Raw genomic sequence first — 27776 nt, 5'->3', positions numbered from 1 at the left:
TTACAATGAGTCCAAGTGGCTCAGAAGGACTTACTTAAAAATATTTTCATTGAAAATTCCCGAAATAAATAACGATAAAGATAATTGATCCCACAAGGTACCGAATAGATGTGCGACCGGTTTTAGACACGTTACTGCTGTGTCACAAAGTGTGACACTTCTTAAATTATATTTATAAACATACGTTTTTAAATTGCCGAAAATGTTTATGTTGCTATGCCTTCTGTACGTGGTTTCATCACATAGAATTATTTTTTGAATTGTTCTTGCTTTTTTATATTCAGAATTGAAATAAATAAATAAATCATAACTGTGAAATTGAATGTAAGCTTCAGTTTACTATACGAAAACAGATAAAATGGACGTTTCGGGTTTCCCCTTCATCAACAACATATGATGAATTAAAAACTACAGGCGAATGAGATAATGCGGTAGTGGCGTTGTTAAGATGCATAAACAAAAACATTGATGGGCAGGAAATTGTATGCTACTTTGTGAGGAAGCGCGAATTAAAACAGAGCAATAGAAATTTATAAAAGGTGCGTACTTAATTATGTTAAAAGAGGGGAGGCGGGTAGGAACTGTGTAATGCAGTATAGAAGACAGTGAACTAAAATAAAGTGTGGACTATTGTTGGAAAATAAATACAATGGAATTGGAAATAAATACAAATTGTAAGGGATGTAGGTATTAATATATTAGTGGCATTAGCAGCAGCAGAAGCAACAGTAGAAATAGTAGTAGTAGTAGTAGTAGTAGTAGTAGTAGTAGTAGTAGTAGTAGTAGTATAGTATAGTAGTAGTAGTAGTAGCAGTCGTAGTAGGGATGCAGAAAATAAAGACAGGCATTTCAATTTTGACACGGCGCCGCCAAGTCTGGGACTTTTTTGTCCTAGTGCGGAAGTCTGCTATATTTTTCTACTATCACAAACGATATGAACACGGGACTGGGACAGTCCTGTCCCGTTCATTTTGTAGCATTTCACAACGGCTTGGGACACAACGGGACTGTTTTGTCCCGTCCCAATAGGTGCGGAAGATTCCTCTAAATTCTATATGTTACAGATTTGGGACAGGACTGTCCCAGGACAGTCCTGTCCTAGTGCGGAAGAGGGTTTAGTGTGACTAAAAATCCAATTTGCCAAATATATAAGATGACCTTTGCTTCGTACCCGAAAAGTACATAGTTCGACTACCCGCCGCGCTGCAAGGCCTCAAGTAAGTCACCTCGACCTAAATCACTATGCACAGGCAAACCCATTTTCCTTTTTTTTAAAACATGCTTAATCCATTTCTCTCTCTTTCTCTTTACAATTGCAGCCTTGGAATAGACCCTAATGGCATATTTCCTCTTGGGGATGAATAAAGAGAATTTCAATTTGTTTAATTTCATTATCTAAATCACCCTGACGTATTATCACCGCTTTGAATCGGAAAGTCTCAAATTTGATAACAAAAAAGTCACAATCAATGCTTTGACTTTTGTTTTGTATTTATTATTATTTTTATTTATGGTCTTGTTAATGACATCATCTACAAATCACATTACAAGTTATTTTTAGCGTTTTCATGGTCTCAATATCGAATGTTAAGTGTAATCTAAGTTTTGATTTACAAGAAATAGAATTGACTATAAAATATCATATATTATGTTAGAAATCTCCAGGTTATTGATTAAATTAAGAAATGAATACATTATCACATTTGCATGGCTTTCACGTCAAATCATGCTTTACAATTAATATTCTTACACATTTTGGCAGTCATTCCTACGTGACAGAATCTGAAAAGTATTTCAACCTATACGATTTGCTTTCCCTTTTTTTTTTCAAGCAAATTCTCCTAAGTTGTTATTAACCTTAATTTCATTAATATTAATATGACATGATATGATTTCTTCATAATATTTTGGGGTCTTTCGTCTATTTTTTCGGAAGAAGGTCAGAGCCGAAACGTTGTTTGTTGTATATTGTATCAATATGAGTCACATTTAATTTAGTCTCTTTTATCTATAATATTATATGTAAGTATTTTGGCATTGGATTCAATTTCCTTGGGCTTCTTCTTGGCCTTGGCCTCGCTGACGATATTTGTGTAATCGGAGATGAAAAGACCAACCATATCAATGACGTCACACGGATCCAACACATTCTCCAATCTTTTCTTGGTAAACGGTCGCACTTGCTGCAGCAGAGATATAAGGCAGAGGCGGGGGGGGGGGGGGGAAAGAAATGGAGAGCAGCAATGTCAACAATGCCTTTGAAAAAAAAAACCCTCGAGCTTTTATATAGCGCAGTATCTACTAATGCGCTCAACTCGCTTTACAAGACGTCATTGAATTGATACCGGCAAAAGCGAAATCATGTAAATTGCTCGGAGCATATCAAGTGATTCTTATAAGATTCTTCCATGGCTTTGGATTTATTGAATGAGTATTTTTAACGCGCCACTTAAATGCACGATGATGCGATTAATGCGCTAAAAATGACAATTTAATAAATACATAGCCATGAAGAATGCCTTTATTCCACCTTCAACGTAAGATTCATAGACATACCGTAACAAATAGGTTGTAACATACTTCATTTTGCAATGATATCAAATTATCTATTGTGATCACTTGCTCCTTTATCATCAAAACATATCACTTGGACTTTCCAAAGTTTTACGTTGGCAAAAATTAGACCGACGGCCAATTTATATTCAACGGCATCAATACATATTTCAACGATTATGTTTTTACTCAGAAATGACAGTGTGTCCATGTTTAGGGGTGGAATAATTGACTTTAATCAAGTTTTTACAGCAAACCGGGCGGTTTTCACCAAAGAAGGCAACATTTAACAGTCCACTATTTGTCACTTAGTTATTATTTCGATGAAAACGATAAAATATCAAGTTAAAGAAATATCTAAATGCGCCTTGTGAGGGTAAATTTGACCCGCCACCTCGAGCGGTATTATGTCGAAATTAACTAAGTGAATTTGTAGCAAAAGCATGAAACTTGGTGTTGATTTATTTTTCTTAAGTGACAGTGGATAATGAATTTATGCTCTTACATTGCAAAAAAATGTCAAAGTTCTTATATCTTACTGTTTTAATTCGGGGTCGTTTTCATCCTGATTTAAAACCGCATTGAGACTATGAGTGTCAAATTTGAATGAATTCTTACCATGATGGTCCTTGCCATATTTTTTATACTGGCGGTCATCAGAAAAGTGGTCATCAGAGTGTCAGTGGTCATCTCTGACCATCGGTTACACTTTAGCTCCAAGTCCATGTTTTCCTTCGTTAGGCGTTGAAGTGTCTTGACCAAAGAAGAAAAGAAAGAATAATGTGGTAAACTTCGACACCATCGAGTGACCTCCGCCTGCACCTCACCATCACTGCCAAAATTTGCCCCCTTGAGGCGTCTCTTAAGTCTTAAGAAAAGGAAGAATTCACTTGGAGCTAAATCAGAACTATAATGGGTTGTTCTACGACTTTAGGAAAACTTCCTCTTTCAATGTGAGCATTCTCGATATCCAATGGGCGCATACCATTCTGTCACCAGGATTTCCCGAAAGACATACCCATTTCTTCCCTATCAAATTCCAAGCCTTTGTGAAATGTTCGATTGTCTCAACCAGCGATTAGCTCGATTAAGTTCGTCAGTCTCTTTGGTTGATTTGCTGGGGTTGATGCACTTTGTGGACGACTACTGCGAACCTGCTCATTAATGTTGGTAGAGACAGCATCAGTTCCAGTAAAGCATATAACCCACCTTTGAACTGTTCAAATACCCACGAGTCACCATAAACACGTTTCGCCGTTTATGAATGTTTAGGGGTGCACACCTCTCTGCAGTAAAGAATTCACTCACAGCACGTTGTTTATTGAATAATTTTTGTGTGTGATTTCTTCGACCGACATGTTGGGGTCGGGGGTTCTTTCACATAAGATAAATTAAAATCAAGAAATAGCAGCTTGACAAAATATGGTGGCCTAATAGAAGAATGAATTACGTACATTTTGATTTATAGTTGATACTGGTGAGTTCAATACAATTGGAGATTTTTAATGGGCGTCATGACTTTTCTGGCAAGCCTAATATTATATAATATATATATATATATATATATATATATATATATATATATATATATATATATATATATATATATCTTTACAGAGACGCGCTGTTTTCGGCCAAGAACGCATTTATACCTGTGCTCGATACGATTGAGCTGTCTTGCGGCATTATGATTAGAATGCATCTTCAAAAGGGTGTTAGGCTATTGTTCTGTAAGAAAACTTCGGCCTACCTTTTTCAGCGTGTATATCTCTCGTCGCATGAATATGTCGTGTGTCTTAGCAGAGTTTTTGGTGGCCTGCAGTTCCTCAATTAGTTGTTTCTCCACCAGGTGTCTCTCTGTGAACCGTTTGGTTAAGTATCTGGATCAAAATGAACTTTTATTTATGACGGTAGAATAAAAACTAACGGGATCTTTTATGCAGAGCAATATCCACTTAATGTTCTCAAAAGCGCTTTACGAGGGAGGGGTCCCTTGCCAACAGCAACTCTTGGCATGTAGGACAAGATATAACGCCTGTAAGACGAAATTACTTTTTTCTCTTGACAGAGACAACGTTGTTACCACCAGGGCCCATTTTCATGAACGCGGATTTAGTTATTTACTATTTACCATGAGAAAAGTAAGTGACTAAAAAATAGGATTTCATGAACGCTTTCTAGTCTCTGACTAGCTGGTCTCTTGCCTAGAAGTGGGCGTTGTAAGGACGGTGACTAATTCGGCAATTCTGTGCTGGTATCATCACGCTATCTAGTACACAATGGCAGGTAAGATACCAGCCTTTATACTTTCAACGCAAAATATTTCGAAATTAGAAATTAGCAACACATCCGGTACAGATAATAGTTCGTTCCTTTTCGTAGTTTAACTTACTTGTGCAACAATTGAATCAAATCACGCGATATTGACTCTAGACTGATAGACTACAATGATGACTGTCAATTTTTTATTTAGGCGAATGAAAGTTTCATTGAAACTCAAACAAATGAACAAAAAAAAAAAAAAAAAAAAAAAAAAAAAAACAAACCCAGACAAACAAACAAAAGATAAAGTGTGTTCTGACGAATTACATTATTTAAGTCAATTACAATGCCAGCAGAATAACTTTTGCCTCCATTATACGTTCTAATAATTTTTTTGGGGGTTGTTCTTTGACGCAAACCCTTCGAGTTCTAGACTCTGTTCACTCGCAACTCGCGAGCCGATTAGATTAGGTATTTTAAAACTTTTTACTCCCGAAAATATGTGCTTTTGACAATCTGCACTTTTCTTATATTTTTTTTAAGCCAGTGTCAATATCAACAGGACACTTTTGCCTCTGTCATTCGTAACCGATCTATTTTTCTTCCGAATCGAAGCTCTCTCAATCTAAAAATAGCTGATATCTTGTCGACGCTATGATGTATCCTAGTAACTAGTCTCAGACTAAAGGTTGAAGTCCTGCCTCAGCAAATGACTAAAACTTGGCCAAACTTAGTACGAAGATGCCGTGATTTTAGTCTGGGACTTGGTTAGTCAGCTCACATGAAATCCGATTTTTTCAAGTCCTTGACTTAAGTCAGAGATAGTCAGAGACTAAGCGCTAGTCCGCGTTCATTAAAACGGGCCCGGGTCTGAGTGAGTTGAGAGAATGTGAATAAAGAGAGACTTCCAAGAACTCAACTTTGCGTCGCACAGAGTGGATCGAAGCAGGGACCTACAAGTACAAGTGCGAAAGCGAGTGTATACCACAAGATCACAAAGCCACCAAATAAATAAATTAACTTCTAAATAAACACTAAACTACTTTCAGTTGTAAACTTTTGTACGTTTTAGATAAAAATGAAATTAACAGCTTCAACAAAAATATCGAATACTTAATACGAAACTTTTTGGGCCCAACCCCCTTCTACAACCACCCCCCCCCCCCCCCAACAAAAAAAAACAAACAATTATAACTTTAAAATCGTTATCGTTCATCAAAAATGGATACAGAAACGTTTTATCTCGTTTATAAGCATTTTATGTGAAGTGTTAAAATATCATTAAACCTGTATTTTGTCGTTAGGACCGTGTTGAGAATTATACTCTTTCTTGAAACTGTTATATGCATTATTTGTTCCATACATTTTACTGTACTTACTTTTAATGAAAGAACACTAAAAGTAGAATTCCTTTAATAGTGGGATTCGGATTGTAAAGATGAAAATGAATTTTCTTTTAAGAAAACACAGATGAACATTAATTAATCTGTAGAACAAAGGAAGAGACAAAACATCTACGTACTTGTTGGTAGACCTGAGGGTAAAGTTCCTGTCCATGATGGCATTGAAGTTTAGGAACTGGGAGTCTTGGAGCTTGATAAAACTCTCAATGAAATTGTCTACGGGCTGGAACTTGATCACTTTGGTCATCAGCTCATCTCGGATCTTGTTCATTTTCCAGTCATTGAAAGGTCAAGGACATAGCTATTATAAGACATATTTTGCGATCCATGCCAAACATCGCATTTTGTGAATTTGTGGCCCTCCGCCTCAATTAAGTATAATATCAGGGTAGTATAAATACCGAAAGTTGAATTTATATATATTTTTTTTTAAAGGCACTCACATTGTTATGAATGGAACGATCATTGCTTCCCATGCACTTCATGAGTCAATGACGACTATTTATTTTTGTCATCATTGGCGCATGGAATACATCGATCGTCCCAATCATAAAAATGTGAGTGTCTTTCCATTTACAATAATATTATAATATGCTCTAACCAAAAAATATCGATCATTCTTATAACCTACAAGTATGAGACTTTTCAGTTAAAGTTAATAATAATATATTTTATTGAGTAGAATGAATGATCCATTTTATCAGTTGACCAGACAAGAGCAGGTCATAATCTTTAGGATGCAAACTTGTCATAATAGATTAAACCACAACCTCCATACCAAATTCAAGGTAGAAACTACAAGTCAGTGCCCCTGTGGAACCGGAAGTATGACAAGTGAACACATCCTACAGAATTGCCCAACCTTCTCTGCCCTTAGGAGAAAATACTGGCCACCGACTGCCACAACCAGCCTGAGGAGTAAGCTCCTCGGGAGCATTGAGGATCTCCAGAGGAGAGCGGATATCAAGTGGAGAGTTGACTTAGCATTGAAGCGAACGCGAAGAAGACGAAGAATGAATAAGGATTTGCAAAGTGATAAAGACTAAAGTTTCACATTTAAGGTCATTTTACATCTAAACCCATTTATAGCATCTGGTTCACCTTGACATGATGCCGTTTTTAGACAATGGATTACATAATTAATGCTTCCTCAAAATGGTATTATTTCGGATTGATATAGATGCTAAAACTGTATTTATTGTCAAAAATATGAGACTCGAGTCAAGTTATATTTGTTTTTTTGTTGTTGTTGTTTGTTTGTTATTTTGCTGGGTTTGTTTGTTTTGTTTTGTTTTGTTTTGTTTTGTTTGATTTTTTAAGAATTTGTTTCTTTTTGTTATGGGTTTTTTTTTGGTTTTTGTTTTTGTTTTTGTTTTGTTTTTGTTTTTTACTGAGGAAAATGAACATAATTTCTTAAAGTGACGAAAACTAAAATGTCACAGTTCCGATTATTTTGATTTTGATATCACATTAATGTTGCCATTACAGTTTGCATCGATATAATAGGTACTGTTTTGAGACGATGGGTCATAATATCATGATTCACTCGTTAGATGATCATTCATTGTAGCGTTTATAAATCTTTATGGTCTTGTGGTATGACGCTCAGCTTACGGCCTGAATGTATCTGGCTTGAGCTCCGTTCTGGGCAGGGCAAAGTTGAGTCCTTGGACAATACTCACATTCTCTCATAGCACTCATGTGTGAAGTGAGCATCTGGTTGGTAAAAGCGTTTTCTCCGTCGAAAAAAAAAATGTAATAATGCCTGACAAACTATGAGTAGCGCATGTTGAAACCTAGAGAAAGCTCTTTACATGCAATCTCCTCACTGTAGTCAGACGTAAATTGAATACTGGTCGTTAATAGCTTTGCTTCTGTCAGAAAAAAAAGTAATATCTTCTTACAGGTGTTATGTCGCGTCCTAAACTTATAGTCTTGTTGTTGTCTTGGGACCTCTTTTAAAGGCTTTGAGCACAGGTCGTGAATATTGGGCAATACAAATGACAAAGTGGCCAGGAGCTGCTATTTATAGGGGGAAAGTGGCTTTATAATATATCTATTATTTTTGTGGGTTTTTTTTTTATTTTTGTTTTTACAATTGCTTTAAAAGACAATGGTATTTGATTTAAATCTTTCGGCCGAAAATGGAAAAAGTGTAGATATGTTAATTTTTTTTTAAATAGACGTCAGGCTTTAAAAAAATCAATGATATTAAGATTTTCAAAGTAATGACTTACAAGTTTTATCCACTCCATATTATTATTATTATCATTATTATTATTATTATTATTATTATTATTATTATTATTATTATTATTATTATTATTATTATTGTTATTATTATGATTATTATTATTATTATTATTATTATTATTATTATTATTATTATTATTATTATTATTCCTCTAATCGGGAAAGGAGTGGATAAAACTTGTAAATAATAATAATAATAATGATGACGATGATGATGATGATGATGATGATGATGATGATGATGATGATGATGATGATGATGATGATGATGATAATAATAATAATAGTAGTAGTAGTAGTAGTAGTAGTAGTAGTAGTAGTAGTAGTAGTAGTAGTAGTAGTAGTAGTAGTAGTAGTAGTAGTAGTAGTAGTAGTGATAATAATAATAATAGCTCCACGGCCCGAATAAGGATATTCTTACCCTGTGAGGGTAAGAAATAAATATAATAACTAAAACTATATTATTATATCTAACTGAGCCAATGTTTTACAGTTTTCGAGATGTGAACGTAACCTCACAACAAGCATGTAAGCTGAAATCGAGAAGCACACGTAAGCTATACTACGTTGTGCCTTTCAAAAAACAGAGAGACACAATAATATATGTAATACGTACGGACAAAAGGTGTCCATTGTGCTGGGCACAACTATGGATACTTTCGGTCTTAAACATATTCTTCTAATAGACATTATCTGAGTAGTCAGAATGGAGCATACCTCTTTAAGTTCCTCCAACTTTTTGATGGATTTAGGTATCTCAATATTCAGTTCCCGATTGGCATTCTTGGAGGCAATATAGTAAGCTGCAGCCCGATCCCTCTTCTTCTGGGCATCTGAGATAAACACGTCAAAGCTATATGGAAATAAACAACTAAGTTAAATAAAAGTCCCCTTTATTCATCACCAAAGGAAAATATGTCCGTTGAATCAAAAATTAAAATTAGCTTACATTATTGCTGTTCTCTTTGTGACATTCACAAAATTACAATACCTCAAGCAAGATAATTTTTTTTAGTCCTAGTCGATGTTCTTGAACATGAAGCACTCTATTACTCTTTGTCTTTTTTTTTTCTAGGGCGTGCAGCATGCATCCCCCCCCCCCCCCCTCCCCCATAAAATAGAAATAGACCCTCACTTCCAGAGTTCTGGTATATTTGGTGTGGTTGGATTCTAATGATCCTGTGTTATTAATTAGATTGAATATCCCAGACACCAACCGCATTGCAGCACCTCAAAGTGAGCCTGGGCGAGCTGATATGCCCAAGGACATAACAGCGCTTCGTTGCGTAAAATCGAACTCTATACCTTCTGGGTACGAAGCCAACACAATGCCGCTTTAAAATGTTATTCCTGTGTCAGCCCTATCATAATGGAGCGTAAAATAACATTTTTAAAAATATATATATAAGTTTATTAATAGACAGATGATTAGGACGATTCCATTTAATTTGTCAACGAAACACGATGAATACGGCACTCAAAACGAAAGGGAGATGATGAGAGAATGGTGTTGTTATTTACGATGAGCTTCAAGATTCGACCCCGGGACCACAGGCTTCTGGAGTCTGTTACCACAAGACGGCAAAGCCGCACAGTTGTCAGCTAAAAATATGAAAGGTGTGTATGTTTTGTTTTATGTTTTTAAGGGTTTTACGGTGCTTGCAACACATTTAGGTTATATCAGCGCCAGTAAAAAGGAAGAAAATGGGATAGTAAAAAGTTTTAGAATTACAATTAAAGCACCCAAGAGAAAGTAAGACAAAGGGGAATGGGAACAGATAGGGATCAGATGTAGATTCCAAGAGCATACCACCAATATACTTAGTTTGAGATCACCCATAAGTCTCATCCGGACACAAGTACAAAATCCAACAAAGAGGAATACACTCAAATCCTTTCATTATACATTAAAAATAACAAATATAATAATACATAACAGAGAGATGATTTACAAGGAAAAATATATCATCTCCCAAAACAATAACTATGCATTTGACTGTTTCCCTCCCAGCCAGGACTCCGACAAGGGCCAGAAAAAAAACCAAGTACCGTAATCTCATTCCAAGACAAAGACAGAAAGCTTGTTGGATAAGATATGACACCGAATGTACCTCCCTGCCCGCTATGGGAGGTCAGGATCCCCACCCAGAAAGGTGTGTATGAGCCAACGCCAGACAGGACAAATCCAAAAATACAAGAATAATTCATCCACAAAAAAAAAAAAAATAAATAAATAAATAAATAAAACCAAAAAAAATCCCCCTGCCTTGAATGGAGATCAAACTTTAGACTTCCGATAAGATCAGTCAGACAGGTCTGAGGATCGACCAGTCAAGGCAGGTTGATTTTTTGGGATGTTTTCTTTTCTTGTATTTTTCTGCCTGCTTTGTCTGGCATCGATTCATACACACCTTTTTCCGGATTTTTTTTCTTACACCAGGGCCTGCTCCCTAATTTGTCACATTTGCCAGCTGTAAAAGTTCTTTCTCGAAGGTCTTACTTTTTGAAATGTTCTTGAAGCTCCACGCTTTTCTCATGAATGTCTCTGGCTCTGTTGTCCTGGGGTACCATTTGTTCTTTCAAGAATTCAATCTTCTTCTTCTGGATGGCACACAACTGGTGGTTTGGGGCGGGATGGAATAGTTGAAGGGAATGTGTTGTGTTTTAGAATGTTTCTATTTAGAAATGAACAAGATGTCATTTGCGGAGTACACTTTTATAAATATTTGTTGTTTTTTTTTTTCCTTTTTACTTATAACATATCAGAGTGACAGTTCTATGTAAATATTCTTTGTTTATTACTTTCCATATTTTTATGGCCTATTCATGAACCTGCTAACCCCACATTTTAACACAATTGAGAAAATATGACATGAATTTGATCGAAAACAAGGTTTGGAATAGTATTTGTGTTTAGAAGAAGTGATACAAGTCTTGCATTTTAAATATTCAATTTTGTTTTAATTAGTGAGGAAATCATGACTTGATGAGTGATATGTTCGCCGCAGCACCTTAACTCGTTTTTCAAGTAAATGTGGCTTATCGGGTTTATGCAAGAGGCCACAGATTTATGCTTTGATCGATATTAAATGGCTAGATGAAGTCAATTAATTGAAAACAAAGGGAAGCAATTCTTTCTGGGAATAACTCAATAGTATATACATCAATAAAAGGTTGATGACAATAATAAAATGCTGGAAAAGGTAGGTTATTCACCAACATGGACTGACGTAAACATAATATGAGCAGGTCTGACAACAATTGTCCTCAATCAAAAATTAGTATTATCTTGTTTTAATGGAGAATGGATATTCTCTCTCTCTCTCTCTCTCTCTCTCTCTCTCACACACACACACACACACACACACAAACACACACACACTCTCTCTCACACACACACACACATTCTCTCTCTCTCTCTCTCTCTCTCTCTCTATCTCTATCTATCTGTCTCTCCCTCCCCCTCTCTCCCTCTCTCTCTCTCTCTGTCTATCTATCCATCCATCTCTCTCTCTCTCTCTCTCTCTCTCTCATTCTCCGTGTCTCTCTTTCTCTCTCCCTCTACAATCTATATATCTATCCATCTATCTATCTATCAATCTATCTTTCTATCTATCTATCTGTCGATTTTTTTTTACCTTTCTATCTCCCTACCTATCTGCCTTTATCTCTCTTTCTCTATCTCTCTTTATCTCCCGATCTCCATATCGCTCTCCCCAACCCCCTCCCCCTTCCATCAATTTCTATCCTTCAGGCTATTTATCTATCTACCTATCGAACGCACCCCCCCCCCCTCTCTCTCTCTCTCTCTCTCTCTCTTTCTCTCTCTCTCTCTCTCTCTCTCTCTCTCTCTCTCTCTCTATATATATATATATATATATATATAAATATATATATATATATATATATATATATATATATATATATATATATATATGGGGGGGGGGGTGGGAGGGGGTTGTTTATGTGTGTGTAAAATTAATTGACTGTTTTTCAAGAGATTTGAGTGATTGACGTACGAACATTTTGACACTGTCATAATTTCACCTTCTCGTAGTCCATGTAATCAACAACCCGTCTAGACGGCCCAGTCTCCAAGAAGCTTTCCAATCCTGTCAGTCAAAATCATAGCAAATGGTAAAACTTATAATATGCAGAGTGTATATTAGTATTAGTGTTTGATGAGTCTTAACCTTATGCTGATACTTGTATTTACTACATTTTGGTAGGGTATACAATTTTAAAAGTAAGTAGTTATTCAGAACAGGCAGATAAAAAGAAAATGCAACGAAGCTAAAGAAGACTGGATAAATGAACAATGTCACTATATAATGTCCTGCAAAGAAAAAAATGGCAAATTCTTCCATCAGAAAATCAAAGAAGTGACAAACAAAACTAAATCAGGTGCTAAAAGTGGATGCATCAAAGACAAGCGTGGAAACACCATCATGGACAAAGACTGCATTCTAAACAGATGGTCAGAATATATTGAAGAACTTTTCTTTGATAATCGAGGAGAAATGCCTATGATAAAAGAACTGGAAGGGCCTTCTATAATGAAAGATGAAGTTAGGAACGTCATGAAAAGCATGAAAAATGGAAAAGCTGCAGGACCTGATGCCATAACAATTGAAGCCTTGACTGGCCTGGGTGAATGGGGGATTGAATTCATCACAAACCTTCTAAATCAAGTGTATGACACAGGAAAAATGCCAACTGATATGAAACGATCCATTTTTATAGCACTACCAAAAAAGCCAGGGGCAGTTGATTGTGAACAACACAGAACTATTAGCCTAATGAGCCACCTCACAAAAATTCTTTTGAAGATAATTTTACTAAGAATAAGAAATAAAATACGACCTGAAATTGGGGAGATGCAATTTGGTTTTGTTGAGGACAAGGGTACCAGAAATGGAATATTCACATTATCAATGCTGATGGAAAGATGTATTGAAGTAAATAAAGATCTGTATATGTGTTTCATCGACTATTCAAAAGCCTTTGATAAAGTACAACACGAAAAACTATTCAAAATTCTATCATCCTTGGACATTGATGGTAAAGATTTAAGAATATTACGGAATTTGTACTGGGAACAAGAAGCAGCAATGCGTGTTGACAACGAACTAAGCAGTTTTACACCTATTAGAAGAGGAGTTAGGCAGGGGTGTGTTTTGTCTCCAGATTTATTCAACCTCTATAGTGAAATGATATTAAGAGATATCGAACATAAGAAGGGGTGTGTATTGGAGGAAAGAATGTAACAAATCTGAGGTATGCAGATGATACGGTTCTACTGGCAGAATCTGAACATGAACTACAAGAATTACTGGATGTTGTAGTCAGGAGTAGTGAAAATATGGGACTGGAACTGAATATATCTAAAACAGAATGTATGACGGTATCTAAAAATAATAACCCACCAGCCTGTGTAATAACAAGCAGAGGACAAACAATACAACAAGTTGAATGTTTCAAATATTTAGGCTTCAATGTAACATCCAATGGAAAATCAGATTGTGAAATAAAGAAAAGAATAGGTATGGCGAAGAATGCATTCAACCAGCTGCATACAATTATGAAAAACAGGAATATTAGCATGAAAACAAAAATCAAAGTCCTGGATTGCTATGTACTGTCTGTGCTGCTATATGGTTGTGAGAGCTGGACCATAAACAAGACCATGGTTAAAAGACTGGAGGCAGTGGAAATGTGGTTTTACAGAAGAATGATGAGGGTGTCATGGATGGAAAGGAAAAGAAATGAAGAAATTTTAGAAATGGCAAACAGAAAAAGATCACTGATAACAAAAATCATCAAACGCCAAATGGAATTTTTAGGACACATTATCCGCCACCCTGGTTTGGAAATACTCGCCTTGACTGGAAAGATGAATGGAAAAAGAATAAGAGGAAGACAAAGAATAACGTATTTGAAAGGGATAAGAACTTGGACAGATGAAGCTGAGAAAGGTGGCGCTGCTTTAATAGAATTGGCAAGAGATAGATCAGCTTGGCGGAAGATGACCTCCGACGTCTGCTTCAGATATGGAACTACATGAGATGAGATGAGAGTTATTCAGAGCCATTAGGCCAATGAGTTAACCCCGGTTTCTGTTGCGTAGAACGGACGATGCAATTGCTTGCTACTCTTTGGACAGGACAACAGACTATCGCAAAGTACTTTCCTCCGGATCGTACAAACCCAGCTATCCAATCATTGCTGGTAGAACAACGGGAGTTGGGGGGAGGTTTCCGAGGGGAAATCTCGACTTCTTCATGGATCAATCCCGGTCCCTTTGCCTGTGAAGCAAGTGATCCACCAACTGAGCTATCGGGGACCCATTCGTATATAAATACTCAGTATCATTGCTCCACCTGTCATTCAAGCAGATTTTCTGATGCACGAGTTTGTCAAATCTTAACTTAATTGTGTTACTTATATTCATTACCTTTGGGCATACATTCAAACAACAGCAAGTTTTAATTAAATTTATTATTATTGGGAATACAGTCAATAAGCCACAAGATTATATTGTGTTAACTTTAGCATGCTATAAAACAGCAACAAAGTTTTATTGTGTCTATTACCTTTGGTCCTACAATCCGACAGCAATAGGGTTTCATTGCATGTCTTACAATACAATTCAAACAACAAGAAGGTTTTATTGTATTCATTGCCTTTGGAAATCCAGTCAGACAGCAATGTATGATTGTATCAATTACCTTTGAACATACAGTCAAACAGCAACAAGGTTTTATTGTGTCCATTACCTTTGGGCATACAGTCAAACAGCATCAAGGTTTCATTGTATCTATTATTATCTTTAGTCATACAGTAAAAATAGCAGTAATGTGTTAATGTGTCCATTACCTTTGGGCATGCAGTCAAACAGCAGCAAGGTTTCATCTTTGATGACGGAGTTTCTATCAACCAAGGAAGTATTGAGGTCATCGAAATAGGACAATGACTCCAGGAGATCGGGGAATTCGGGCACCGATGTGTCAAACTTGACCGTGTCTTCGCTCACTGAGTTCACAGAAAACAAAGGAAGTCAATAGAAAATGTGACCTATAGTCTCAAAGCGGTATTATATCAGAGTGAGCATGATGACACCGGTTTTCGCAGCTTTTAACTTCAGTTGGGTCATTAAGTCTCATTGAATTCTCTCTAACAGACTATGTGAACTTTGAAGGTTGCGACTGGGCATTGCATATGCATGGGAATCCTAAGTTTCTTGTTTAGATTTTATCATTTTAGTCTCGGGTGTTACAGTGCAATTCCACACACCTTAACGTGACAAAACTTTGTGATTAGTACTCACAAACTGAAAGGCCATCCGATTTGGCTAGTAGGCATGTACTGAAATAGGTTATGAATAATACTAACCTGCAGATCTGACTACCAAAATTGTTATGGACTTGAAAGGAAACGCTCTCAAAGGAAAATATAGTCTATTACTATTACAGCAATGTTAAATTAAGCCCATGATTAAATTCGGTTAACCCACATGAAAATACGTTGATGTGATTAATTGGTTCGAATTGTTAATACATTAGGATCACGGTGTTCCAGATTGCAAGAAGTATAGCACTAAAATAAATAAAACAGGTTCAGAGAAGAAGAAGAAGAAGAAGAAGAAGAAGAAGAAGAAGAAGAAGAAGAAGAAGAAGAAGAAGAAGAAGAAGAAGAAGAAGAAGAAGAAGAAGAAGAAGAAGAAGACGACGAAGAAGAAGAAGAAGGTCTCTGTACTCCCACTCAGGATGAACGATCATTGTCATATCAATTATCATCACCGTCTTCATTATCACCATCATCATCTTCAACATCATCATCATCATCATCTTCATCATCATCATCATCATCATCATCATCATCATGTTGGTTTTTTTTGTTTTGTTTTTTTGTTTTTGTTTTTAAAGGTTTTACGGCGCTTGCAACACATTAAGGTCATATCAGCGCCAGTAAAAAGGAAGAAAATGGGATAGTAAAAAGTTCAGAATTACAATTAAAGTGGCCAAGAAAAGGGACGAAAAAAGGGGAACTGGTTTAAATAGGAAACGGATGTAGATTCCAAGAGCAATATATCAAAGTACTTAGTTTGAGATCACCTTAAAGTCTCATCCAGACACAAGCACAGGTCCCAACTAAAAGGAATACTCTCAAATGTTTACCAATCATATAATATAATATGTAAACTAAACATAATACAATGCATAACAGAGAGATGATTTACAAGGAAAAATATATCATCTCCCAAAACTTTAACTATACATTCGATTGTTTCCCTCCCAGCCAAGGAACTCTGGCAAGGATCAGGACAAAACTAAGTAATTTCATTCCAAGACAATGACAGGAAACAATTGGAAAACGGATATGGGGGGATAGAAGACACAGCATGTACCTCCCTGCCCACGATGGGAGATCAGGATCCCCACCCAGATCATCATCATCATCGTCATCATCATCATCATCATCATCATCATCATCATCATCATCATCATCAGCATCATCATCATCATTGGCTATCCCACGCAATCGTACAAAGGCGGGAACATTTTGGTCCGTCTGTATAGAACACCATTCCACAGAGCATCCGAGAATTCAAATCATTGTCTGTTTTCAAGAAATCCTTGAAAACATTTCTTTTTTTATGTCATGTACTTTAAATATTGTTTTGTGTTGATGTAATTTAAAGCGCCAAGAGCCTCCTTGTTGAGGAAACCGTGCGCTCTATAAGAGTTATTATCATCATCATCATCATCATCATCATCATCATCATCATCATCATCATCATCATCATCATCATCATCATCATCATTATCATCATAGTCGTTATCATCATCATCATCATCAATGTCGGGGTCAAAATCACGACCCTCACCATCATTATCGATCCTCGTTTTCATCATCGTCATAATTATCAATATACTAAAATATCCCATAATATTAACTTTCAATAAACTAAGGTAAACATCTTAAACCATGTATGAAACAATGCCAGATAAGCAGATAGAAAAATGCAATAATATAAAAATATTCCTCTCGATTGGTGATGGAACCCAGGGTACTGGTAATCAGGAGATCTGAGGTTCGATCCCCATCCTAGACAGGTTGATTTTATAGAGAGTATGATGATGACGTCACGCATATAATATTCCACGGTTGCTTTCCTTGAAATAAGACCACTGTAACTTCCTCTCGCGTTGTTTACATTGGGAACTTCAACTGATTGTGGCCGAGACAACACAAAACTGTCAAAATGCAGAGGATTTATGCTGTCTATGGATGCAATAAATGCACATAAAAATAAGTAAAGTTTAAAAAATACCAGTAAAAGGATAAAATTACCCAACAATACATCAGTCGATGAATAGTAGGTTACTATTACAATATAATCAGATTTAAACAAATATATAAATAATCTCGATCAGAAACACGGAACAAACCATCAAAGAAACAAATTATTTTGAAAATATATTTAAAAACAAAAAAACAAAAAAAAAAACAAAGCAAAAACAAACAAACTAATGGAAAATAAAAACAAGTTTAAGAAACCCATGCTCACAAACGGAACAAGGCCAAACAAAAAAGGAGAAAAGAATCGACTACCTCGTCCAAAAAAAAATAAATACAGAACAAAAATCAGAAAGAGAGGTTGTTACTTGTTTTGTTTTTTTTTTTAATTTTTTTTTGTTGTTTTGTTTTTGTTTTGCTTTTGGTTTGTTTTTTGATGATGATGATAATGATAATGATTATTATGATGATGACGACGACGACGACAATGATGAGAATAATGATAATAATAATAAAAAAAAAAAATAATAATAATAATAATAATAATAATAATAATAATAATAATAATAATAATAATAATAATAATAATAATAATAATAATAATAATAATAATAATAATAATAATAATAATAATTGATAGCTAAAAATATGATGGTAGGTGATTGGAGGATAAGTCTTAACATCCTTTGTCCAGTTTGCCGATTTTATGTGATAAAGATCAATTCCTTCTACACATTCAATGTTTTTCTTTGTAACGTTTATCCGATACAGTGTCCATTGTATTAAAATCATTGGTCGCCATTTTGAAGAAACCTGTACCATAATGAAGGGACTGAACCGTGTAATATGTCAACAATTAACTCCCTTAGTCCTTACCTCATAACTTTTGTATTTTACTGTCTGCTTTGTATGGCACTGTTTCATACACACCTTTTCAGATTTTTATTTTAAATCAATGACTGCCCCCCCCCCCCCCCCCCCCCCCACCTTTTTTTTTTCTTTCTTTTTTTTTCAATTAACCATGTAGGATAACTCACATCTCTCACTTCCGCTGGGACCGAGTGGTGTCCTGTCTTTATCGCTGGAAAAATATAAGCATCAGTTATATTGATAGATAAATGAATCGATATACAAACAAAAAAGAAAAAGTTTGTGGTACATCGCCTCAAAACACGATTATGTCTTCAAGGAACTAAAAAGTAAACTGTCTTTTCTCTAATCATTTTAGCTCTAAATTCTGGCTCAGTCACCAGAGTCCATTCTTAAATGCGACTGTTTCAAACTGAAATTAACTTTTAAGTGAAATTAATCGAGTGATTTACTTTTAAGTTCTAAGTTTAACCCTACATAATACATGTTTGGCGTTTGGCCACGTACAATCGTGAGCTATTATAGAATGAATCGACTCGACTTTTGAGTTATTATTTTTTTTAGGCCGCCAGTTAGATGATTGTTTCTCTCACTCAAGTCCATCTAACCGTCGCCATCGCTTTAACCCAGCTATAATCATTGAAAATTACGCACAGTTTTGTGTGTTGGTACAATTGATGTGGCTGGCGGAACAGGTGAGTATTTCACCTAAACACATAGCACCAATACAATGGAAGATCCACTCCATGCGACCCTTCGTATCAAAACGGTGTTATAACCAGAAATGAGACATTTTTGTTTATGTTATTTCAAGAAATGATGTTCATTCTCTCCAATAAGAGATATGAAACCGTCCAAGTCTCATATAGTTTTTTTTAACAATGATTTCAAATTTGAGCAACTAAATCAAACCAGGGAAAGAGGAAGGTTGGGAAGCCAAAAAAAAAACAAAAAAAAACCCCAAAACATGGAGGTCTTCATAAGGTGTCCCAAGCCAACAGAATCATTTAACATGAAAGACGAGACATGACGCCTGTAAGGCGATAATTCAACTTTTTTTTTTTGTCGACAGATACATCGCCTTTTACTGGTCAGGTGCTCACTTTTTGCGTTGCTGTTGGTTAGGGACCCTTTATATAAATCATTTTGAACACGTTTAATTGTTATTGTACAATATAAAAGCTCATGAATTTACGGTGAAAAATGTGAGTTAAGATTTAAAAGCATCATTATTGGCGGTGAACTTTTTCACCGCCAATAGTGGGAATCGAACTAGGGACCTACAGGTCTGAAGACGAGTCATACCAGAAGGCTACAAAGCCGCATAAAATAATAAATTAAAATATATAATTAAATAGTAAAATAAATAAATGTAGAACTAAGTTGACGTCACTCATGTCTTTATTATTGTTTGTTTTATTTGACATCCACGTTTATGAGTAATTCTCACTTAACTGTATTAACCAGACTATAAATGTTCGAGGTTACACATTGTTTTGTGTGTTGGTCCATTATACTTCCGGATGACAATGTTGTGAGTTTCTTAGCCAAACGCACCCATCTATACATTGTTGTTTGTTTTTTGTTTATTTTTAAGGGTTTTACGACAGTTGCAACACATTAAGGTCATATCAGCGTCGGTAAAAAGGAAGAAAATGGGATAGTAAAAAGTTCTAGAATTGCAATCGAAGGGCACACTATCAAAGTACTTAGTTTGAGATCACTAAAAGCTTCATCTAGACACAAACACAGGTCCCCACAAAGAGGAATACACTCAAATGTTTTACAAATCATATATTATCATATGTATACAAAACGTAATATTGTGCATAACAATAACAGAGAGATGATTTACAAGGGGAAAAAATATCATCTCTCAAAACTAACTATACATTTGACTGTTTCCCTCTCAGCCAGGGGGCATCCGGTCAGGGCCAGGACAAAGCCAAGTAATCTCATTCCAAGACAAAGACACTGCAGATTGGAAAACAAATAAAGGGGGATAGAAGACGCAGTAAGTACCTCCCTGCCCTATAAATTGTTCTGTGTGTCGGTACGTTATATAAGGCTGGCAATGTTATGAATTTTTTTTTAACTAAGCGATAATAGTAGAACAAACGGCTGGAAAGCAAAGCGAATGGTGTGATTTTGTAGAAAATAAAAAAAATATCCTATTTCTGTCCTCTACACAAAATTGCCTTTCATTTCCCCAGTAATGGTCACTTCAAATTATACGTCATGTACCCCTTGTTGATTGGTTCTATAAGAATACGTAACACCTTTTACTCTAAGACATCATTACAAACAATTATATAACAACTTCCGTTTCTAAACCTCGCTCTCACTCACTCTCTTCTCAAGCCATCAATACTCATCACGATCATCACTCATTACTTTATCATTTATTAATAAAGTTATATCTTTTCATTCGGCTCGTCAATGTTATTCATTGTCTTTGGTTATGTTCCCAATCATCATGGTGGCAGCGGCGTAAAGAACTTCACTCGTCCTGTGAGTTAACAACGAAAACAATTAATTGTTATTCTATCAAGTTCATCATTATCTCCGGGGAATCCCCCCGCATGGCATTTTCTCACTCTCAAGGGCAATAACTCTTGGAAATCAGAATTAATCGCTCCTAAGTGACATTCTCGCCAAAATTTCTATCCAAGGGAAACAACCAACTAAATTATCACAATCACTGTTTGTTTATTTTTTTTGAAAGAGTTGCATCCCTGCAATTATGGCAACTTCGAGATCAACAATGTCAATTCCTCCGCCAAGACCACTCAACATGGAAGGCAACTTAGCTTCGAATTGGCGACAATTCTCTCGTGACTGGACTAATTTTGAAATCGCTACTGGGCTAGAAAAAGGGGATGACAGAATACGATCTGCTACACTCCTATCTTGCATCGGACGAGCAGCTATGAATATTTACGATGGCTTCAATTTCGAAGGAAAGGAAGAAACGTTCGAAAATATTACTGAAAAATTTAAGCTTTTCTGTGTGGGGAAAACTAATGAAAGTTATGAGAGATATATTTTCAACTCCCGACAACAAGGACAGGAAGAATCGTTTGAAATGTACCTCTCAGAGCTGAGAAAACTGATAAAATCATGTAATTACGGCACTATTGAAGATAGCCTTCTCCGTGACAAAATCATAATTGGAATCAAATGTGAGGAAACAAGAAAACACCTGCTACAACAACAAGACCTTACACTACAAAAAGCAATTGATACTTGTCGTACACATGAAACAGCCAAAACACAACTACAGAACATGACACTACAAGATCACACCATACAGAAGGTACATCAAAGCAACCATTACTCATCGTCTCGACATTCTATTAGAAAACCCCAATCTTCTCATTCAAAACCTCAATTTCCTCAGCAACGGCATCGATCTTCTCACTCTCACTCTCACCAAAAACAACAATCCTCTACACAATGGATACACTGTTGCAAATTCTGTGGCAAAAGTCACGAGCGAATCAAAGAAAAATGTCCAGCTTGGAATAAAACATGCAAGAGCTGCAACAGAATGAATCATTTTTCATCAAAATGCTCTCGCATTCATACGATTCAGAACGAACATAACACCTCATACTCAGACGAAGATGAAAACAATTATGTTATGAAGCTGGGTACAACAGCAATATCAGCTAGTATGATCGTTAACTTCAAAAAAGTTAAATTCCAACTTGATACTGGTGCGGACGTAAACACCATAGAGAGGAAATACGTGTTTTCACAACAGATCAAACCAACACGTAAAACATTGGTCATGTGGAACAAAGAGAAACTAGCTCCTATCGGTGAGGCAAAAATCAAAACTAAAAATCCAAAAACTGGAAAAATGACATACATCACTTACTCTGTTGTCGAAGATGGATTCAACAATCTATTAGGATTGAATACTCTCAAAGAATTGAACCTCATCAAAATCGAACATGAAAATTTCATTGCTAATGTAAATGACAGCAAAAATGATCAAGTGGACATCGGTGACCTCGGTACTGCTGTACTTCATATCGACGAAAACATTAAACCAAGAACACTTCCATGCCGAAATGTACCACTCGCATTGAAAGCAAAAGTCAAAAACGAACTGGACAGATTGACAGAACGGGGCATAATTGAGCCTATCACTAAACCCACTGCATGGGTCAACCAAATGGCTGTGGTTGAAAAGAAAAACGGCAAAATAAGAATATGTTTAGACCCTCAACAGCTAAACAAAGCCCTCAAGCGGGAACATTACAAAATGCCGACACTCGATGACATACTTCCGAATCTCAACAACGCCAAAATTTTCAGCAAATTTGACGTCAAAGAAGCGTTTCATCATGTTAAACTTGATGAGGAATCCTCAGAACTCACCACAATGATTACACCATTTGGCAGATATCGTTGGCGTAGACTACCTTTTGGTCTCTCTGTAAGCAGCGAAATATTTCAACAACGGCTAAACGAGGCTATCGAAGGCCTATCAGGCTGCACGAACGTTGCTGACGACATTCTCATATTTGGATCATCTGTCACAGAACACGACAACAACGTAAAAGCATTGAAACTTAGATGCAAAGAGAAGCGAATCAGATTGAATGATGAAAAAGCTTGCATCCAGCAATCAGAAATACAATTCTTAGGACACGTCATTAATGGAAACGGCGTTAGGCCAGATCCTCAAAAAGTAAAAGCAATTACTGAAATGCCAGCTCCTAACGATGTACAAGGCATTCGACGTTTTTGTGGACTTGTACAGTACCTTGCACGGTACATCCCTAACTTGTCTTCAAGTGCAGAACCACTTCGTTCACTCACCCACAAAGACACTCCTTTCAACTGGTCCGATACTTGTCAAAACGCTTTCAACGAAATAAAAGACAAGATCGCAACTGCTACTTATCTCGCATACTTCGATCAAAAGGAACAACTCTACCTACAAGTCGACAGTAGTGGTGACGGTTTAGGTGCTGCTCTCATTCAGCGTGGTCGACCAATAGAATTTGCTTCACGTGCTCTCACTAATTCGCAAAAGAAATGGGCTCAAATCGAAAAGGAAACACTCGCCATAGTATTCGCCCTGGAACGTTTTCACCAATACACCTACGGCCGACCAATAATCATACAAAACGATCACAAACCTCTCGAAAATATCCTCTCAAAACCTCTGGGCGAAGCCCCAAAACGATTACAAAACTTGATGATGAGAATTAACAAATACAACATCAAATTCGAATTTGTTCCTGGATCACAGCTAAAATTAGCAGATACTCTCAGTCGTGCATTCTTGAAGGACAGTGCAGAAATAGAAGAACACTATATTAATGCTATTGAAATCCGCGACGTAACTCTGGATAAAATAAGATCAGAAACTCAAAAAGACAATTCTCTCCAAACGTTGATAAAATATGTTCAAAGCGGATGGCCAAAAATAAATGAATTACTTCCAGAACTGAAATCCTATCACCAAATCAAAGATTTCATTGATATTTCTGATGGACTACTGATGAAAGGAGAAAGAGTCATTATTCCAAAATCTTTGCAATCAGAGATAAAAATGCATCTACACAGTTCTCATTTTGGATGTGATTCCATGATACGACGGGCTAGATCAACCGTTTATTGGCCCAACATCAATGCAGATCTCAAACTACTTGTTAACTCTTGCGATGCCTGTCAGAAATACAAACCATTGGACACGAAAGAACCACTGACTCTCCACGACGAAGGGACACAGGCATGGCAAAAAGTAGGAATTGATTTCTTTGAATTTGAACAGAGAAACTACATCGTGTATGTTGACTACTTCTCAAACTTTATTGAAGTTGAAAAACTCGCCAATATTACCACGTCCAACTCAATCATGACGCTCAAGAAACAATTTGCTAGATACGGTATACCTCAAACTTTAATTTCTGACTCTGCAGCACAATTTCAATCAGAAGAATTCAAAACATTTTGCAAACATTGGAACATCGATCACAGAATGTCTTCACCTGGTCATCATCAATCAAATGGAAAAGCAGAATCAGCGGTAAAAACAATTAAACGCATGATGAAAAAATGTTTCCACTCAAAGACCGACCCATACGAAGCTATGTTGGAAATTCGAAATACACCAAGAGACAATATGCCCAGTCCAGCCCAACTTGTTTTCGGTAGACCAACGAGATCATTCATACCCACAATGTTTCAAACTTAACAAACTGACCCGAACATTATAAACAACAGAAACCGCCGACGTGGCGCAATCAAAAAACATTATGATCGAACGGCAAAACCACTATCAGAACTCTATCCTGGACAGCCTGTCTATTTCAAACCGCTAAACAGTAATGTTGCTCAGAAAGGCATCATCAAAAGCAAAAACAACAAATCATATATCATCGAAGGTGACAACACTGCTAATGCATACCGGCGCAACAGACGATATATTCATCCACGCAACTACGATACTTGTGTAACACCCAATTCCAATGTACGATCACCCAATGACGGTAGACATGCTAATGACACTCAACAGCAAGAAAAACATACAGGTTATGAACTATCGCTGAACATTGACAATAATTATAATGAACATACTGCTCAACAACGTCACAGAAAAATAAGAAATAAACCTCGTTGGTTGAATGACTATATTCAATATTGACCATTCTCTGGATAATATAGAACAAAGTGAACAATGACAGATAACATCATTATAAATAATTAATAGACTCATCATTTTTTTCTGTGAAAATTAATTTAGAGAATCTCTTGTTTTAAATATTTTTCTTTGGGGGAAAGGAATGAATGGATGGATCAATTTATCTCATATCACTGTACTTCATAATCATTTTTTTTAAAAGAAGAAAGGATGTTGATTGGTTCTATAAGAATACGTAACACCTTTTACTCTAAGACATCATTACAAACAATTATATAACAACTTCCGTTTCTAAACCTCGCTCTCACTCACTCTCTTCTCAAGCCATCAATACTCATCACGATCATCACTCATTACTTTATCATTTATTAATAAAGTTATATCTTTTCATTCGGCTCGTCAATGTTATTCATTGTCTTTGGTTATGTTCCCAATCATCACCCCTAATGATTTAAGTGTCGAATTGACCGAGTTTAAAATAAGAAGATAGAGTCTTACTCGTATAGCGGGACATATTCCTCAGGGTCTCCATCTTCGGACAAAATGAAATTGGCCATCTCGATAGATCTTATCTACAATCTTCAAGTTGCAAAACGAATGGTAATTTGTAATGAGCAATGGTAGCCGTAGCCTATTCGACAGTGGGTCGTAGATTAAAGGCTCAATAATCTTCCTGAAAATTTATTTGTGGATGGTATTTATTCAACACTGATGTTTCAATAAATCTTGCGGTTCCTTGGAAGGATAACATCACCCAAAGAACGGGTAAAGCAATGCGTATATATCTTTCTTGTTCCATCTCAATATATCTATGCATTTTTTCCGCGATGCTTTAAATTGCTGATCCTTGTTCAATAGATGGCATTTTTCGGTGTATTTCAGTTTCCGCGTCTTTGCAATTTTGCTTAGCATGATACTGATTTTGGATGTGTATATTAACCTGCTAGAAGCTGAGGACTGTAAAAATCATAGGGAAAAATATATTTAACAGCTTTAGAACAGAACACAATCTATAACACGTAACGTTTCAGTCTCAAACTCTTCTTCAGTCACTGACAAAAATAATTAAAATTAATGCTTCACGCATATCTGGATTTGGAGTGAAGTTTTAACATTATAATTGTTTTTGTTGTAAACTGAAAACGAATTTTGAGCCCGAAAATGTCCATGTTAAGTGTTTTATACATTTAAAAAATTTTAACTTATAATTTTTGTTCAATGGTTTTGGTTGTGTCTATTTTGCAAAATGCGGCACTGTGCTCAAGTTGTTTGACACTCGGATTGCGACCTGTAGGTTATGGATTCGAGTCCAAAGGTGTGAGCGTTTTGACGATTTATCCAGTCAGCGAAGACTCTTCCATATTCATGTACTTTTTCGAACCCACCCGGCAACTGTGTCACAATGCAATGTTCAACTAAATGCTCCCGCGGCTTCCAGTTATCAGAAGTGCAAGTGGACGACAGTGCCGTAACATATTGATGCAGGATGCCTGCTGCTAAACAAGTCCTGGACCGCAGTCTGTTGGCCGCCACTCGCCACCGAGTGTCTCCTTTAGAACCGGGAAAGCTTCTTTCCCAAGAAGACGACGCCCCCTTCCCTCTCCCCACCCTGTGTTTGTGTGTGTGTGTGTGTGGTTGTGTGTGTGCTTTGTTTTTAAAGCAAGAAGATGGAATAGTAAAAAAAAAATCTAATTTACAATTAAAGCACCCAATAAATTGTAAGACAACGGTGACTGGTTCAAATAGGGAACATGCATTCCAAGACGCAAACTATCAATGTGCTTGTTTTAAACATTGAGATCACCTTACAGTCCCATCCAGACACAAGCACATGATCTCACTAAAATCCTTACAAAACGTGATATTCAAAACAAAAGAATATTACAGTACAAAAACAGAGAGCTAATTTACAGGTAGAAAACAAATAGCTACTATACATTTGACTATTTCTTTCTCAGCCAAGAATTCCGACGAGGCCATGACAAAACAAGTAATCTCATTCCAAGACAAAGGAAAGCAACTCGGAATACCGAAGGGGAAGAGAAGACACAGTAAGTGATCTCCTGCCCACCACGGGAAGTCAGAAACCCTCTCTCTCTCTCTCTCTCTCTCTCTCTCTCTCTCTCTCTCTCTCTCTCTCTCTCTCTCTCTCTGAGTGTGTGTGTGTGTGTGTGTATGTGCGCGTGTGTGTGTGTGTGTATGTGCGCGTGTGTGTGTATGTGTGCGCGTGTGTGTTTATGTGTGTGAGAGAAAGAGAGAGAGAGATTGTTTTGTTTGTTTTTAAGGGTTTGACGGCACTTGCAACACATTTAGGTTATATCAGCGCCAGTGAAAAGGAAGAAAATGGAATAGTAAAAAGTTCTAGAATTACAATTAAAGCACCCAAGAGAAAGTAAGACAAAGGGGAACTGGGAAAAATAGGTATCGAGGTAGATTCCAAGAGCATACCATCAATGTACTTTGTTGTTTTT

The 27776-nt window shown here is 36.4% G+C and overlaps 1 protein-coding gene across 1 annotated transcript; it reads right to left on the bottom strand.

The window, feature by feature from the left end:
- Positions 1–1479: 1479 nt before the first annotated feature.
- Positions 1480–26147, bottom strand: LOC144969678 (uncharacterized). Its single transcript, XM_078908827.1, has 10 exons — positions 25804–26147; positions 18809–18852; positions 15348–15503; positions 12519–12583; positions 10972–11087; positions 9189–9324; positions 6338–6480; positions 4304–4433; positions 3172–3306; positions 1480–2183 (listed from the first exon to the last, which is right to left on the bottom strand). The coding sequence occupies exons 1-10, from the start codon at positions 25860–25862 to the stop codon at positions 1995–1997; spliced, it is 1173 nt and encodes a 390-aa protein (XP_078764953.1). The 5' UTR covers positions 25863–26147; the 3' UTR covers positions 1480–1994.
- Positions 26148–27776: the final 1629 nt, after the last annotated feature.

The sequence above is a fragment of the Berghia stephanieae genome, chromosome 3 (genome assembly GCF_034508935.2).
Source record: "Berghia stephanieae isolate SIO BIC M18660-M18661 chromosome 3, UCSD_Bste_1.3, whole genome shotgun sequence".
NCBI classification, from domain to species: Eukaryota; Metazoa; Mollusca; class Gastropoda; order Nudibranchia; family Aeolidiidae; genus Berghia; species Berghia stephanieae.
This window is presented reverse-complemented; position numbering and strand designations above follow the sequence as displayed.

Bases quoted from the DNA above. Each gene is read 5' to 3' on its own strand.
- LOC144969678 (XM_078908827.1), bottom strand. From the start codon at position 25,862: ATGGCCAATTTCATTTTGTCCGAAGATGGAGACCCTGAGGAATATGTC. The intron at 18,853-25,803 runs GTAAGACTCTAT...ATATTTTTCCAG, and splicing joins GAATATGTCCCGCTATACGA to CGATAAAGACAGGACACCAC. The intron at 12,584-15,347 runs GTAATGGACACA...TTTGACTGACAG, and splicing joins GTTTGACTGCATGCCCAAAG to GATTGGAAAGCTTCTTGGAG.